Genomic DNA, 12,581 nt, shown 5'->3' on the forward strand with positions numbered 1-12,581 from the left:
ATTAATCTATCAAAACAAGTTTCATTGGATACTATGATACTACTAACAGTGCTCAACAAGAAAACTTTTTGGGTTACCTTACACACGGCCATCTCAGAAAATGAAAAAGCGGACATACTGGCAAACGAGGCAATCACCTCGACATTATCCACATCTATTACTACCCTTCCATTCCAAGACATAAAAAGAAGTATAAACATATTCACTGCTAATATGTGGCAAACTCCCTGGGACAAAATACTAACCTCAAAAAAACTAAAATCAATAAAAAAGAATATTACTAAATGGTACACTCAGCACAATGTCTCTAGACATTCTGAAATAATTAATACAGGAAGAAGAATCGGACATAACAACCTCACCCTCATACACACCATAAAACACGATCAATATCTGTTTTCAATGCAACGAACCTCTCACAATAAGACACATAGTTCTAGATTGTCTACTATATGTCAACGTAAGAATCATCCTCAACCAACTTTCCCCAATGGAGGAAGCACTTGGAGAACACAACACCCACTTGATCCATAGTTTCTTGAAATCAATTGGCATCGACACAAAAATTTAAACATTAAGCTAAATCTATACATACCAATTATAATGTAAATACATAATACTGTATCATTTAATCTGTAATCATGTAACATACAATCATAACTAAAGTATCCATTAATGATAATGTATCTACAACCGTAGGCTAATGAATTAGCCGTTGAAGCCTTATTTTCAATAAAAAAATCGTAAAGTTATTTCCTTAATAACTGATAACTTACATTTTCTATCATTTTAGGTTGCGAGTGGAGCAATATATATGTAGTTATGAAATTATACATATATATTTATTTATTTATTTTTATGTCTGTAATCAACTTTAAAATCAGTAAATTTATTTTAATCTTCAACTAAACTGAAATTGGTGCTATTTGAAAGAAAGAAATTCTAATCATTTGATCATTTGAAAATTAGTTGGCAGAAAATATAACGAGAAAAGGGGAATAATTAAGCAACCTGTTTTCAACAAAAACTATTTATTTTTTTTTTGTTTTTTTTTTAAAGAAAATTAATCTTTGAACAAACTTGACATTTATTTTTTTTTTTAGACATGATGATATTTATTTAAAAATATTACTTATACTAAGGACAACTTAAGAGGAATCTTGTATTACATTTTCAAATGTTTAATACATATTATTTCACAAATGAGTATGTTTTTTAGAAAAATGTCGTCAATTTCAACTTCAGACGCTTTTAAATGGTGGCTATGTATTTTTGATATTTATTAGTTTCTGCAAGAATAACTTATGAGGAAAGTAATATACTTAAAACATATTTTTTGTATTGAAGATAGATTTTTACAGTAGCATCATAGACTCGATATATTGTATAATAAAAATTCATAAAACATTTTTATATGAATAAAACTAAATAATGTAATATAAGATATTGTTATGAGAAGTAAAAGACGCGGTATATTTAAAAATACGAAATGTTTTTCATTACCTTCATGAGAATTTGTTACAAAAAACATACACATTTCGTTTAAAAAAATTTACTAAGGTAAAATATTGAACATGAAAAATACTATGGAGTTGATTATTAAATATAATCATTGTAAAATGATATATATTATTTGGATAATATTAATATTTAATTTTTTATTTATGACTCGTATCTTTTTTTTGTTAAGATTTATATTTATATTTCATTGATATGCGTTGTGTTATAATTTATATAAAAAAAATGAATTAGTTTGTTGAACCTTGTATAAAATAGTATAGTTCAAACACAAATCACAATAGATTTAATGAAAAAGTTAAAATTAAAAGTTAACATTTGTTTTATCTGATTATAATATCAAACAGATTTAAGACCATTGGGTATTACACATTTTCACGGGGGGAAGAATAGGTTAAAAAGTACCCAATTTACATAAACGTAATAGGTTTTAATTAAAATATTATTCTTTTGAATACGTTTTGAAAAAACAATTAACGTACCAAAAAACGTCTGTAGTTTGTTTAATTATTTAACCATGCTGGAAGTAGTGAGATAAGATGACATTCTCTTATGCCTACCTAATAGAAGATATATATCATATAATAAATGTTGTAGTCTTAAATAAGTTATAAAATCGGACAATAACAACGAAAAAAAAAACTTGGTACCTATAAAGCTATTATTTTTTATTTTAAATTTTGTGTTTTTATAAAAGATTAAGTTTAAAAGATTTATAATATAATGTAGGGTGTTAAAGTATTTGACTCAGTAAAGGTATTATTTTTGAAACTTAATTTTCATTATTATAAAATGTTATTGTACTCACCCCTTTATCATTAATGAACCAAGTGATATTTGCAGGTGGATTTGAGGGCGGAGATGAACAATTTGCTTTCAACTTCTCACCAAGAGAATACTGTGGCTTTTCAAGATGTAACTCTGGTTTGCCATCCATTGTCCCTAAAATATAAATAATAATACTCTCGTGTTATTTTATATTTTGAATAATAAAACATGATAAATTTGCTAATAGTTGGTCAATAAATGATATTTTTAAATTTTATTATATCAATTAGTTAGCTTTATCTTATAATAAAATGTTTTTTATATGTATATATTTTAATTTTTTTTTTGTTTTTGAATTTAATGATTGTTTGAAAAAGTAACAGTAGTTAATAATGTAGGCTTACACATTAATGACATGTAAAAATTAAACATTACAATAATTAACAGATATGTATTTATTTAATAAAAATCTGTTAATATTTTATATAAATGTTGCTTTAAAAATTATCTGTACAGTTATAATTATTATTTTTATTTATTTAGCTATAATTTTACATATATTAATTTGCTAATCATATAGTAAATAAATAAGTATAATTTACAACTTAATATATTTTAACATTTTATAATTTTAATAATTCATTTTTTATGTATTAAAAGGCTCAATATTTGTTTAAGCTTGTTTGTTACAAGTGTCTTATGTTATAAATCTACGAGGTTATACTAATACGTACGGACAACGTGCATCCAAGCAGCTACAATTTGTGTGTGAAATGTTGGTGCATCTGCACTAACTTCACATCTGTACTTGCCATCCAATTCGGGCGTCACTTGTCTCAGCACCACTTGGTTTGGCCCTGATTCGCTGACCTTAAAAATAAATCGAAATATTTTTAAACTTTTGTAGTTTAATTAATTCACCCGATAAAAGGTGGGTGTGTGAAAACTTATGATGGCAATGTGCCACATGAAGTTTATCAGTTATTCCATTTGGCTGATTATGGAAATGATTACACTACACTAATTGCATATGCTGAACTTACGTCTACATTTATAGTGGCCAAAGGGAACACTCTTGTGTGTGGCAATTCTTTAGGCACATAACGGAAAAATTCACGACGGCCTTTATACCATTTTACTGTGTACAAAGCTTCTTGTTCTAAGTCATAGTCACATCGCAGTATGGCAGTAGTACCTTCTCTTATCGCTATTGGGACTTCAATGAATACGTCCTTGAGACATGTTGCCATACCTGTAAAAAATTTAAAATCAATATAATTAATAACTTTTTAAGGTAAAATATTATATAGCTTATTTGAAGTCTTTTTCAGAAAATTTTAAATTAAAATTTTTTTTTTGTTTTTTTACATGATGGACAAAGTTAGAACAAGATGTTATTTCGAATAATCTTATGATCTATATTCAATACCGTTTTGTAAATTTTTCTTATTAATTCTATTGAAAATTACTAATATACAAATTTTTTCGTAATCACATAAACATTTCAAACATATCTATATCTACTATATTTTTCAGTTACAATATTTTATATTACATAATTTATGTACATTGCGTAAGATTTTAGAATTTATTTTTTAATGTAAAATTATAAAATATATATTTATTTAAATATTCGCATTGAGTTTCAGACGTCTCCAACAAGTATGTAATAAATCGAAATAACCACAATAATAGAAACTGACTGAAAACCGTAACTAACATTTGTAAAGGGTAAAGTTATATTAGCTGAAGGTTGCTAATACTATTGTCCCCTGAGAGTATTGTGAATGTGCAAATATGTAAAACCGACAACAGTTTTGGCGAGATGCCCTAGTGTGTAGCAGTTCGCCGATTGACTGGGTTGCCAATTTGAGAGGAGAACCGTATGCTGCTTTGGGACTTGCATTATTTTTGTTTTTATAAAGTCTGTTTACAAAATTATTGTTTATCACTTCGAATTTATTAGAATTGTTTTCGTTTTCTGTCGTTAAGTTGTTTGCTATTTTTTCTATGAATTGGAAAGAGTGATCGACTGAATTTTAATTTAAACATATTACATGATAGCCAATCCAGTTAAAATAATTTATCATCATACGTTTGGTAAAATACATTTTTTAATTTAAAAAAAATTGTTATTATTTCATTGCATAAAATTTAAAATTTAATTTTAATGAGTATAAACTTTTTTTATTAAGTAAAACTTAATTTTGATGTCATGTAAGAGTAGATGATTAGAAAATTATTATTTTTTCCGTACATTTTTGTAATGAGTAATATTAACAGGGTTAAAATGGTTTAAATATAAACTGAATAAGTTTGTATAAGTACTGACTACCATAGTCGAATTGTATAACGTATCCATAATGAGAAAAACTAGTATTCCTTTTATTCAAGAAAAAATACTGATAAATCATAATAACTATAGGTACCTACTATTCAATGTTCGTTTTATAATAAAATTATAGTTATTTAAACACACAATATGATTACAAAGATTTATCTAGGTTAACTATATTTATTTTTTTGAAATTCTAGTTCGATTCGCTGTTCGGTACTGCTCTAGTCTTTCGTCCATCTTCACCATATAATCTTGAGTTCCTCAAAACTCAGTAACAATTCCTATCCTATTCATCATAATTATAGCAAATCAACACACGTATTTCATAATGTTGTCACTGAATACGACGATGATTAGGTAATTCTCTCAATTCACGAAAATCAAATCACCAAATCAACTACAATCGTACCTATATCATATTAAAATCATAAAATTAAAATTATCGAACATAATTAAACCCACTTTTATTCTCAAACACGAAATTCACTCCCAAATTACATTTTCCAATATTTTAATTTCGACCTTAGTAAGCGAAAAATATCTAGATACATGTTGACAAAAATTGACCTTGGCCCATGAGATCAAACTTTAACATAATATTCATATTTATATCCTTAAATATTTCCTTAACCTAAAATCAAAACTATCGTCCACACAAAGCTAAATATTTATAAAAAATTTCTAGAACTAATTTAGATGCAAGTACGTTGCACGCCTCCAAAATTTGGGTTCAATGAAAAAATCAAATCTAAACAATATAAAAATAATTCAGAACAAAGTTATTCTATTAATAACAAAATCCCCTTCGATATATCTAACAAAATACCATAATCAGATCTAAAAAATGAATACAGTATTAAAACTAATTTAAAATATTACATACCATAATTAACTTCTCGATTAAACGAAATTCTTAGTAAAAAACTTAACCAAACCAATTGTTTTTTTTTTTAAATACTGTCACGATGCCTAATCTTATAAACGTCCAGAAGACGATAGTCAGTTATAAAATCTTAAGTTAATACTCAAAATTAGAAATATTATTAACAATTCTAAATGTAAGTGAATATAGTAACAAAATCAGTGTCTGAAATGGCTTATCAAGTGATCTATAAACTGGTCTTATAAATAATTTTTATTTTTTTTATAATTTTTTTTTTTTAGTATTACTTTAAAAAACATAATATTCAATACAATACAATTGTTTATTTATAAGGTCCTTAATTTTTTTTTATGTAAATTTGTTTAAAATTAATAACCTTAAAACCCAATCTATATGAAAAAAGTATACAACATTTGCAAACAAAGATATTTGGAATTAATTGTCTATAAACATTTAAAATTTAAATTAATTTATTATGTACGTATCTCATATATAGTGGTGTACACTTGCTAGTTGCTGGGACATAAATCTTCAAATATCTGAATTTAATGGTTTAATCAATAAAATACGTCATAAACTTATTATACTAATTAAATTGATCAGTGATTGTAAATATTGTAATATTTTATTTAAAATATTAAAAATGAATAAAAAAAAAAAAACAAAAAATACTAAACCTTGGATAAATTACTGATTTAAATAATCTATAGTTATTTAAATCGTAATGTTCTGAATAAAAATCTATAGTTAAATATTTATATTTGAGGAATTATATAGTAAGTGTGCGTTTTAATAATTTAATATTCTACGAGCGAAAGAAAATATGGAAAGAATCGTCTCGCGAAGGGTACCTACTTTGATACAAAAAAAATAGGTCGCTTTTATGAATTTTTCTAAAGTGTATTGTTTTAATAGTTGTTGAAAGATGTATATTTTAAAAAGGAAACGTATTATCATATAAAAAAAAAAAACTGAGTGGAGCTCATTTGCTGATGAATAAATCACTTTTCTTTGTTGTTAAAATCTTTTACAACATTTTGTTGACATAAATATTTATAACTAAAATAATAATTTACTTTAGTAATTGCATGTATTTAATTTAGGATGTAAAATACTTTCATTTAAAAAAAATTTAGTTAAATTTTCAAAATGAGGCTAAAAATTATATCCAATATTAATTTAAGGGTCATATAAGAAAGTATAATATTGGATGTAGATTTAAGATAATGTTCGGAAATTACCAACAGTGCACCAGGTCCTTATTTTTGTATCTTTCCATTTATTGAATTATTATTTACTATTATTTTATCAAATAAAAAACAAAAATATTTTTAGGTTTGATTTATTAACTGAAAATTTACATCTAGTATTATTTTTTCAATAAAAAAGTAAAATACCCATATATTTTAGTAATATATTTGTATTATTCAATTGAAAACATTTTTAATTTTCAACGATTAGCTTAGTGAAAAAAAGATGATAATTTTAATATACAACAAAATTTTTTTATTTTTGTCAATTTTATTGCTTAGAATTTATTACAATATTATTATAACTAACTGAAAAATTAAAAATTAAAATATATTTTATGTTCAACATAATATGAGTAAAATTCAAACCTTGAAAACTTTTGTGTGGACATTTTTTAATTTAATTTTTATAAGTGTTGAAAAAAACAAATTATTGCAGAATCGTAAATTTCACTATGATTCTTAAATTACGAATTATAAACCAATCATATTTTTTCCTATTATATTATTATTGGATTTTAATATAAAATTAATTTTATTTTCATCATAAATAATTTGTCATAAGTATTGGGTAGTTAAATACTATAAATAATTATAATTTATAGATGTTATTTTTTGTATCAAAGAATATAATCAAGTAAAACACTTTTTTTAAAATCAATTTATGAGTGTTTTTTTGACTAAACAATGAAGCAAACAAAAGCTTGTTATTAGCTCATTGTACACAATACGGAATATTTCTGAAAGGAGGCAGAATCCATATTGAATTTTTAATTAAATTTGTAAAAACATATCTTCTAATAAGTTAATAGTTAATTAAGATATTAAAACATTTTTTAGTCTGACTTCTTACGCGTAGCAATAATATGATGTATAATGACTGCATCCGATTTGGGTTTGGAGTTTTTTTGTATATTAAGTGGTGGTAACCTTAGGTGGTTAGAGTCTTAGATTATTTTATATACTAAATTTGTGTTGATTGGATTAGTTTTAATAATACATATAATTATTATAGGCACCTACTATAAAATATTTTTAAAAAAATTTATAACTTAGCATCTGCAGCTGTCATACGCAATGGTAATTAATTTGAATGGTTAGATCATTTTGACTAGCAGAGATTCAAAAGAAATTTGTTGAAATGTAATTACGTCAAATTAACATGAGTTGAAATATGTAACAACGCGTCTTGTGTCGAACTTACTATATCCATTAGACTAGCGTTCGAATTACAGTGTTCAAATGACATTACACAGTATAGTACTTGTCGAAAAACATTTGGAACCCTATAATCCAAAGGACCTAATTTGAAATGTTTGATATTAAAAATACCCAACTATAAATTTACATTAAAATTGACTTTTAATTTACGGTTAGTTAACGATCTAAAAATTAAAATAATTTCACCTTCAGCTACTGATGTTCTTGTATATAAACGACAATTAGTTAAAACAAAATTATTTAACTGTACATTTTTGAAAAACATTTGATCGAAGAATTGTTATGAAAAAAAAACATAATATTAGGTTAGGAAAAACATACTGTTTATCTTGGTAGACATTTTAATGGATTTGTGAACTTAATATGATAACTCATCACAAACGAAAATAATTTATCATATGAAAATTATAATATAGAACATATAAATATTATATTAAACAGTTTTAAAATTAAATGATTAGAGAAATAAAGGTAAGTATTATATAATTTATAGAGAGAGATGAGCGATCTCATATATTGTTTCACGTCCTATATTGGTTATTACAAGTAAAACCCGCAGTGCGGGTGCTGTATTAGTTCAAAGAAAAGGACATACTATAAGAAAATACGAATTAATAAACGATAAACATCCCATCAATGAGTGTAATATTAACAAAAAAAAAAAGCAAAAGAAGATGAGCGCACGCCTAATCAATAGTAACAATGATGCATTACCTAATATGATAATTATACATAAGCTATATGGTATATTATATCGGCTAGTGAATTTGCGTGTTTATGACGTCAAGCATATTATTGGTTGATGACAAACACATGTCGTTAACCGGCAGAGAATTTTTCTATACGCGAACTGCGACTTCGCAGTGTATGACGTATGCCAATATTTTGTACTTATTTATTTATTTTTCAAGAAACTAATGGGTCCCACGGAACTTGTTCATATTCACATAAAATACGACTTAGTTATATAGATATACACTGTGCACGTTTAGAATCGTTTTTATTATTATTTATTTACTCTTAGTATTTATTAGTTTTTCTTCGAATACAATGATATATCGTTGAATTTAAATTTTACCATTTCGATTACCGTAATACACTGATCTACTCAACGACACGGTAGTGTGCACACTCAAGGCCTTTTATATAACAGTTTAACTTCCCTGAGTTTTTGTATAGGAATAATCTAAAAGTTGAATGATGTGTAAAGCATTTGTCGTACAGAAATTTTAACATGAATGGAAGGTCTTCCTTATGAATGCTAACTCTCGCGGTGGAAGGATTGGTTTTGGAAAAAAAGTTTCTGAAAAGTATCTAACAATTTATGATGTGATTTTTGATGATTTACTTTCATAGTTTTTTTTTTTTTCAATTCAGTCTAAATAAAGTTTGAAATTTTATTTTTGAACACATAATTTTTTTATTAGCACGAAACATTTTTAAAGATATTTCAGCAAACCAGTTCTCAACTAGATCATCTCTTTTGTAGAATTTTTTTTAGTCTTATTTTGTTTTCTTGTAAAGTCAAAATTAAGAAATCAGCTAACTATTAAATATTATAACAATGCATTCAACAAAGAAATGTCTTTTCAGATAATAAAACAACTGAAACAACAATTAATAAGTAATTGATTAATTTTGTAAAAATAAATCTTCAACTGTGGTAGAACTAATAGTATTATCAACATGCAATTTGAAATATGTGGCAAATTTTTAGTTATTTGCTATGAAAAAATAATTTCTGTAGTCTGTTGTAATAGTAGAGTTACTATAATAACCAACACCGCAGGATACTTTTTGCGGTCCACGCACACGTATATGTACCGAAATTGCCTATACAAAGCGCCAGCCAACGAATATTAAATTACCAATAATATTATAATTTATAATAATATGATAGTATATAAACATTAAACACACAAAAAAGAACTTAAATACGATTTTATGTATGATGTGAGTGTATGCTATGTAAATTATTTGAAATATAAAACATGATGGTTTTAATCATGTATTATATAGTATTTTTTTGTATTTGTAATTATATTTTATTATATTATATTATAATTACAAATTATTATACATGATATATGTATGCTTAAAAGAAAATTATAAAAAAAGGAGAACTATTAGGTAAGTTAAAATTATATTAATTAAAATTTTAAATACTACATTTTTGATAATATCCATCTCACTAAATTCCAAACTGAAGCGTGTGTGGTTTCAACCATGCAAGTTATGATAATAACTAAATAATTGATTTTCATGTCCTATTATTTTAAATGCACACAATTTATTAATAGATGAATTTCCAATAAAGGTTCATTCTGCTGCCCTTACCGTTTTATTTTGTTTAAGTTAAACTGAGTTTTACGGTATTTATTATTTCTGAAATGTTTTAGAAGATAAATAAAAGATAATTTACAATCTGTACTCTAATATTTATTAATAGAACAAAAATTTTGAAAAATTATTCTTCTACTGAAGATACTTTAATTTTTTATATTCTATGCATATAAAAAAATTAATGCCATGTTTGATCGTTAACTCTGAATTAAATAAAAACTTATTGTCTTAAGGTACGTCGAGGAATCGCGAATGACAATATTTAATCAAAGTTAATACTTATACATAGTAATCATATTTAAACATTAACTAAATACTATAAACCCCACATAATTATTAATATAATATCATTAATTAATTATTCATAGAATCAAATTAATATTTTATTTTAATATTAAAATATTGCATTTCATCGTATGTATTGATATGTGTAGGTTAAATTGTTGTATAGGTACATTTTTTTTTTTTTAAAACAACAATAAAGTACAAGTTTTTAAAGTTTTTCTTAGGTTAGGTTAGGTTAGGTTTTTCTTATTAATCTTGTAAACCTATGCGGACGATAAAGTCATAATTTCATCCAGTCCAGATCCTATTATAGCCTCCACAAACCTACAAAACCATCTTTCATTAATGGAAGATTGGTATAAAAAGTGGAATTTTAAAATAAATCAAGCCAAATCAGTACATACTACATTTACACTTAAATTAGCCCCATGTCCAGGGGTATCGCTTTTTGATACTCAGATCCCCTCATCCCCAAACGTTAAATATCTCGGGCTAACTCTTTATCGCCGTTTAACCTGGGCCCACCACATCAAAGCCAAAACATCACAATTAAATTCCAGCTTACAAATGCTCAAAACCCTAATAGTCAACAACTAACACTCAAAACTAAATATTAAACTACTCCTTTACAAATCTCTCCTAAAGCCAATTTGGACATACGGCTTACAGCTATGGGGTAACGCAAACATTTCCAATCTAAATAAAGTTCAACGGTTTCAAAATAAAATACTAAGGAAAATTACCAACTCTACACCATATGTTTAAAATCACTACCTGCATAAAGACCTACACATGAAAACAATTCAGGAAGAGGCAAAAAATTATTATAAATGATTCCACCTACGCCTTAACTCTCATCCAAATGAACTTATAAAAAATCTAGCTTCATTAACCATTCCTGGTAACCCTCCTCGTCGCCTTTAGCGTAAATGGTGCAGAGACCTACTTAATCCCTAACACAAAAAAAAAAAAAATAATAATAATATTAAGGTTAAAACAAAATAATTAAAGACGTAAGTGTCATCGGTAGGTGGTCTTCATTCAAAATTTCATTATATTGTCATTGTCATTAGCTCATACTCTTATTGTGCCGATTGCGTATATGTAAATTGCGTATTTATTAATAAAGTAAAAAAAAATCTTGTAAACACTTATTATTATTGACTATTTATGCTTTATAATTTAGTCGATTAGATTAAATTTTTGAATCAATAATTTATAGAATATTTACTGTACACAAAATCTTATGATGTTCATAAAAATAGCTCCGAGTTTTAAAGCTCCGAAACGAATTCCCTGACCCATATTCATCACATTAAAATACTGGTACGGTATTAAAAAGTCTGTCTGGTAAAAGTTCTTGTATAAAAAATGATAAAACCGAAGGCGGTGAACGCTGACACTAAAAAGTCTTCAAACGACAATTCGGCTGTTGATAAGTTGACAATTTCTTAATTAGCCTCTACAGATGATTTATGACATTGGTGTTCATATTTATACATATTAAGTATAGTTTTTTTGAACTCTAACAAAATGTTGTAAACGATTTTTAAACATAATTTTCATTTTTAAAACTAAAGAAAACTTTAAGCGATACTTACGTATATAATGTAGTGTATATTATAGTATATATAGTATATTTTTTTTAAAAGAAACTGATGAGAACACTAAGCGATCTGATCTATCAACAATGTTTATTACAATGTTATAAGCTACTGTGTTCAAAATTTCTTGTAAACTTTTGGCATAAATTGAGTTATAGATTTATTGAATTTGTATTATAAACCTTTGTATTGATAAAATGCTCAAATAGTTGAATACATTGTATAAATTAAATAATGTACTCTATGGTTTATTTTAGGACTATTGACTAAGTTTGATTTACATAATTCAGGTATCGTTTTCACTGAAATTCTGTTTAACCATTAAACCATTTTAATAGATGACAAATTGAGATCATAAAATCTAAGTATTT

At 25.5% G+C, this 12,581-nt stretch overlaps 1 protein-coding gene across 1 annotated transcript in view; it reads right to left on the minus strand.

The window, feature by feature from the left end:
* The window catches only part of LOC107162676 (uncharacterized), a 98,969-nt gene that overhangs the window by 17,367 nt on the left and 69,021 nt on the right, over positions 1-12,581 (minus strand). Inside the window, exons 2-4 of the mRNA XM_089224273.1 lie at positions 3,330-3,538; positions 3,021-3,156; positions 2,327-2,460 (exon numbers count right to left, since the gene is read on the minus strand). Coding sequence (XP_089080399.1) covers positions 2,327-2,460; positions 3,021-3,156; positions 3,330-3,538 — 479 coding nt within the window. The remainder of the gene's footprint in view (positions 1-2,326; positions 2,461-3,020; positions 3,157-3,329; positions 3,539-12,581) is intronic.

Source organism: Diuraphis noxia, unplaced genomic scaffold (assembly GCF_037042655.1).
Source record: "Diuraphis noxia isolate RWA-SAM2 unplaced genomic scaffold, SU_Dnox_SAM2 contig0003, whole genome shotgun sequence".
NCBI lineage: Eukaryota > Metazoa > Arthropoda > Insecta > Hemiptera > Aphididae > Diuraphis > Diuraphis noxia.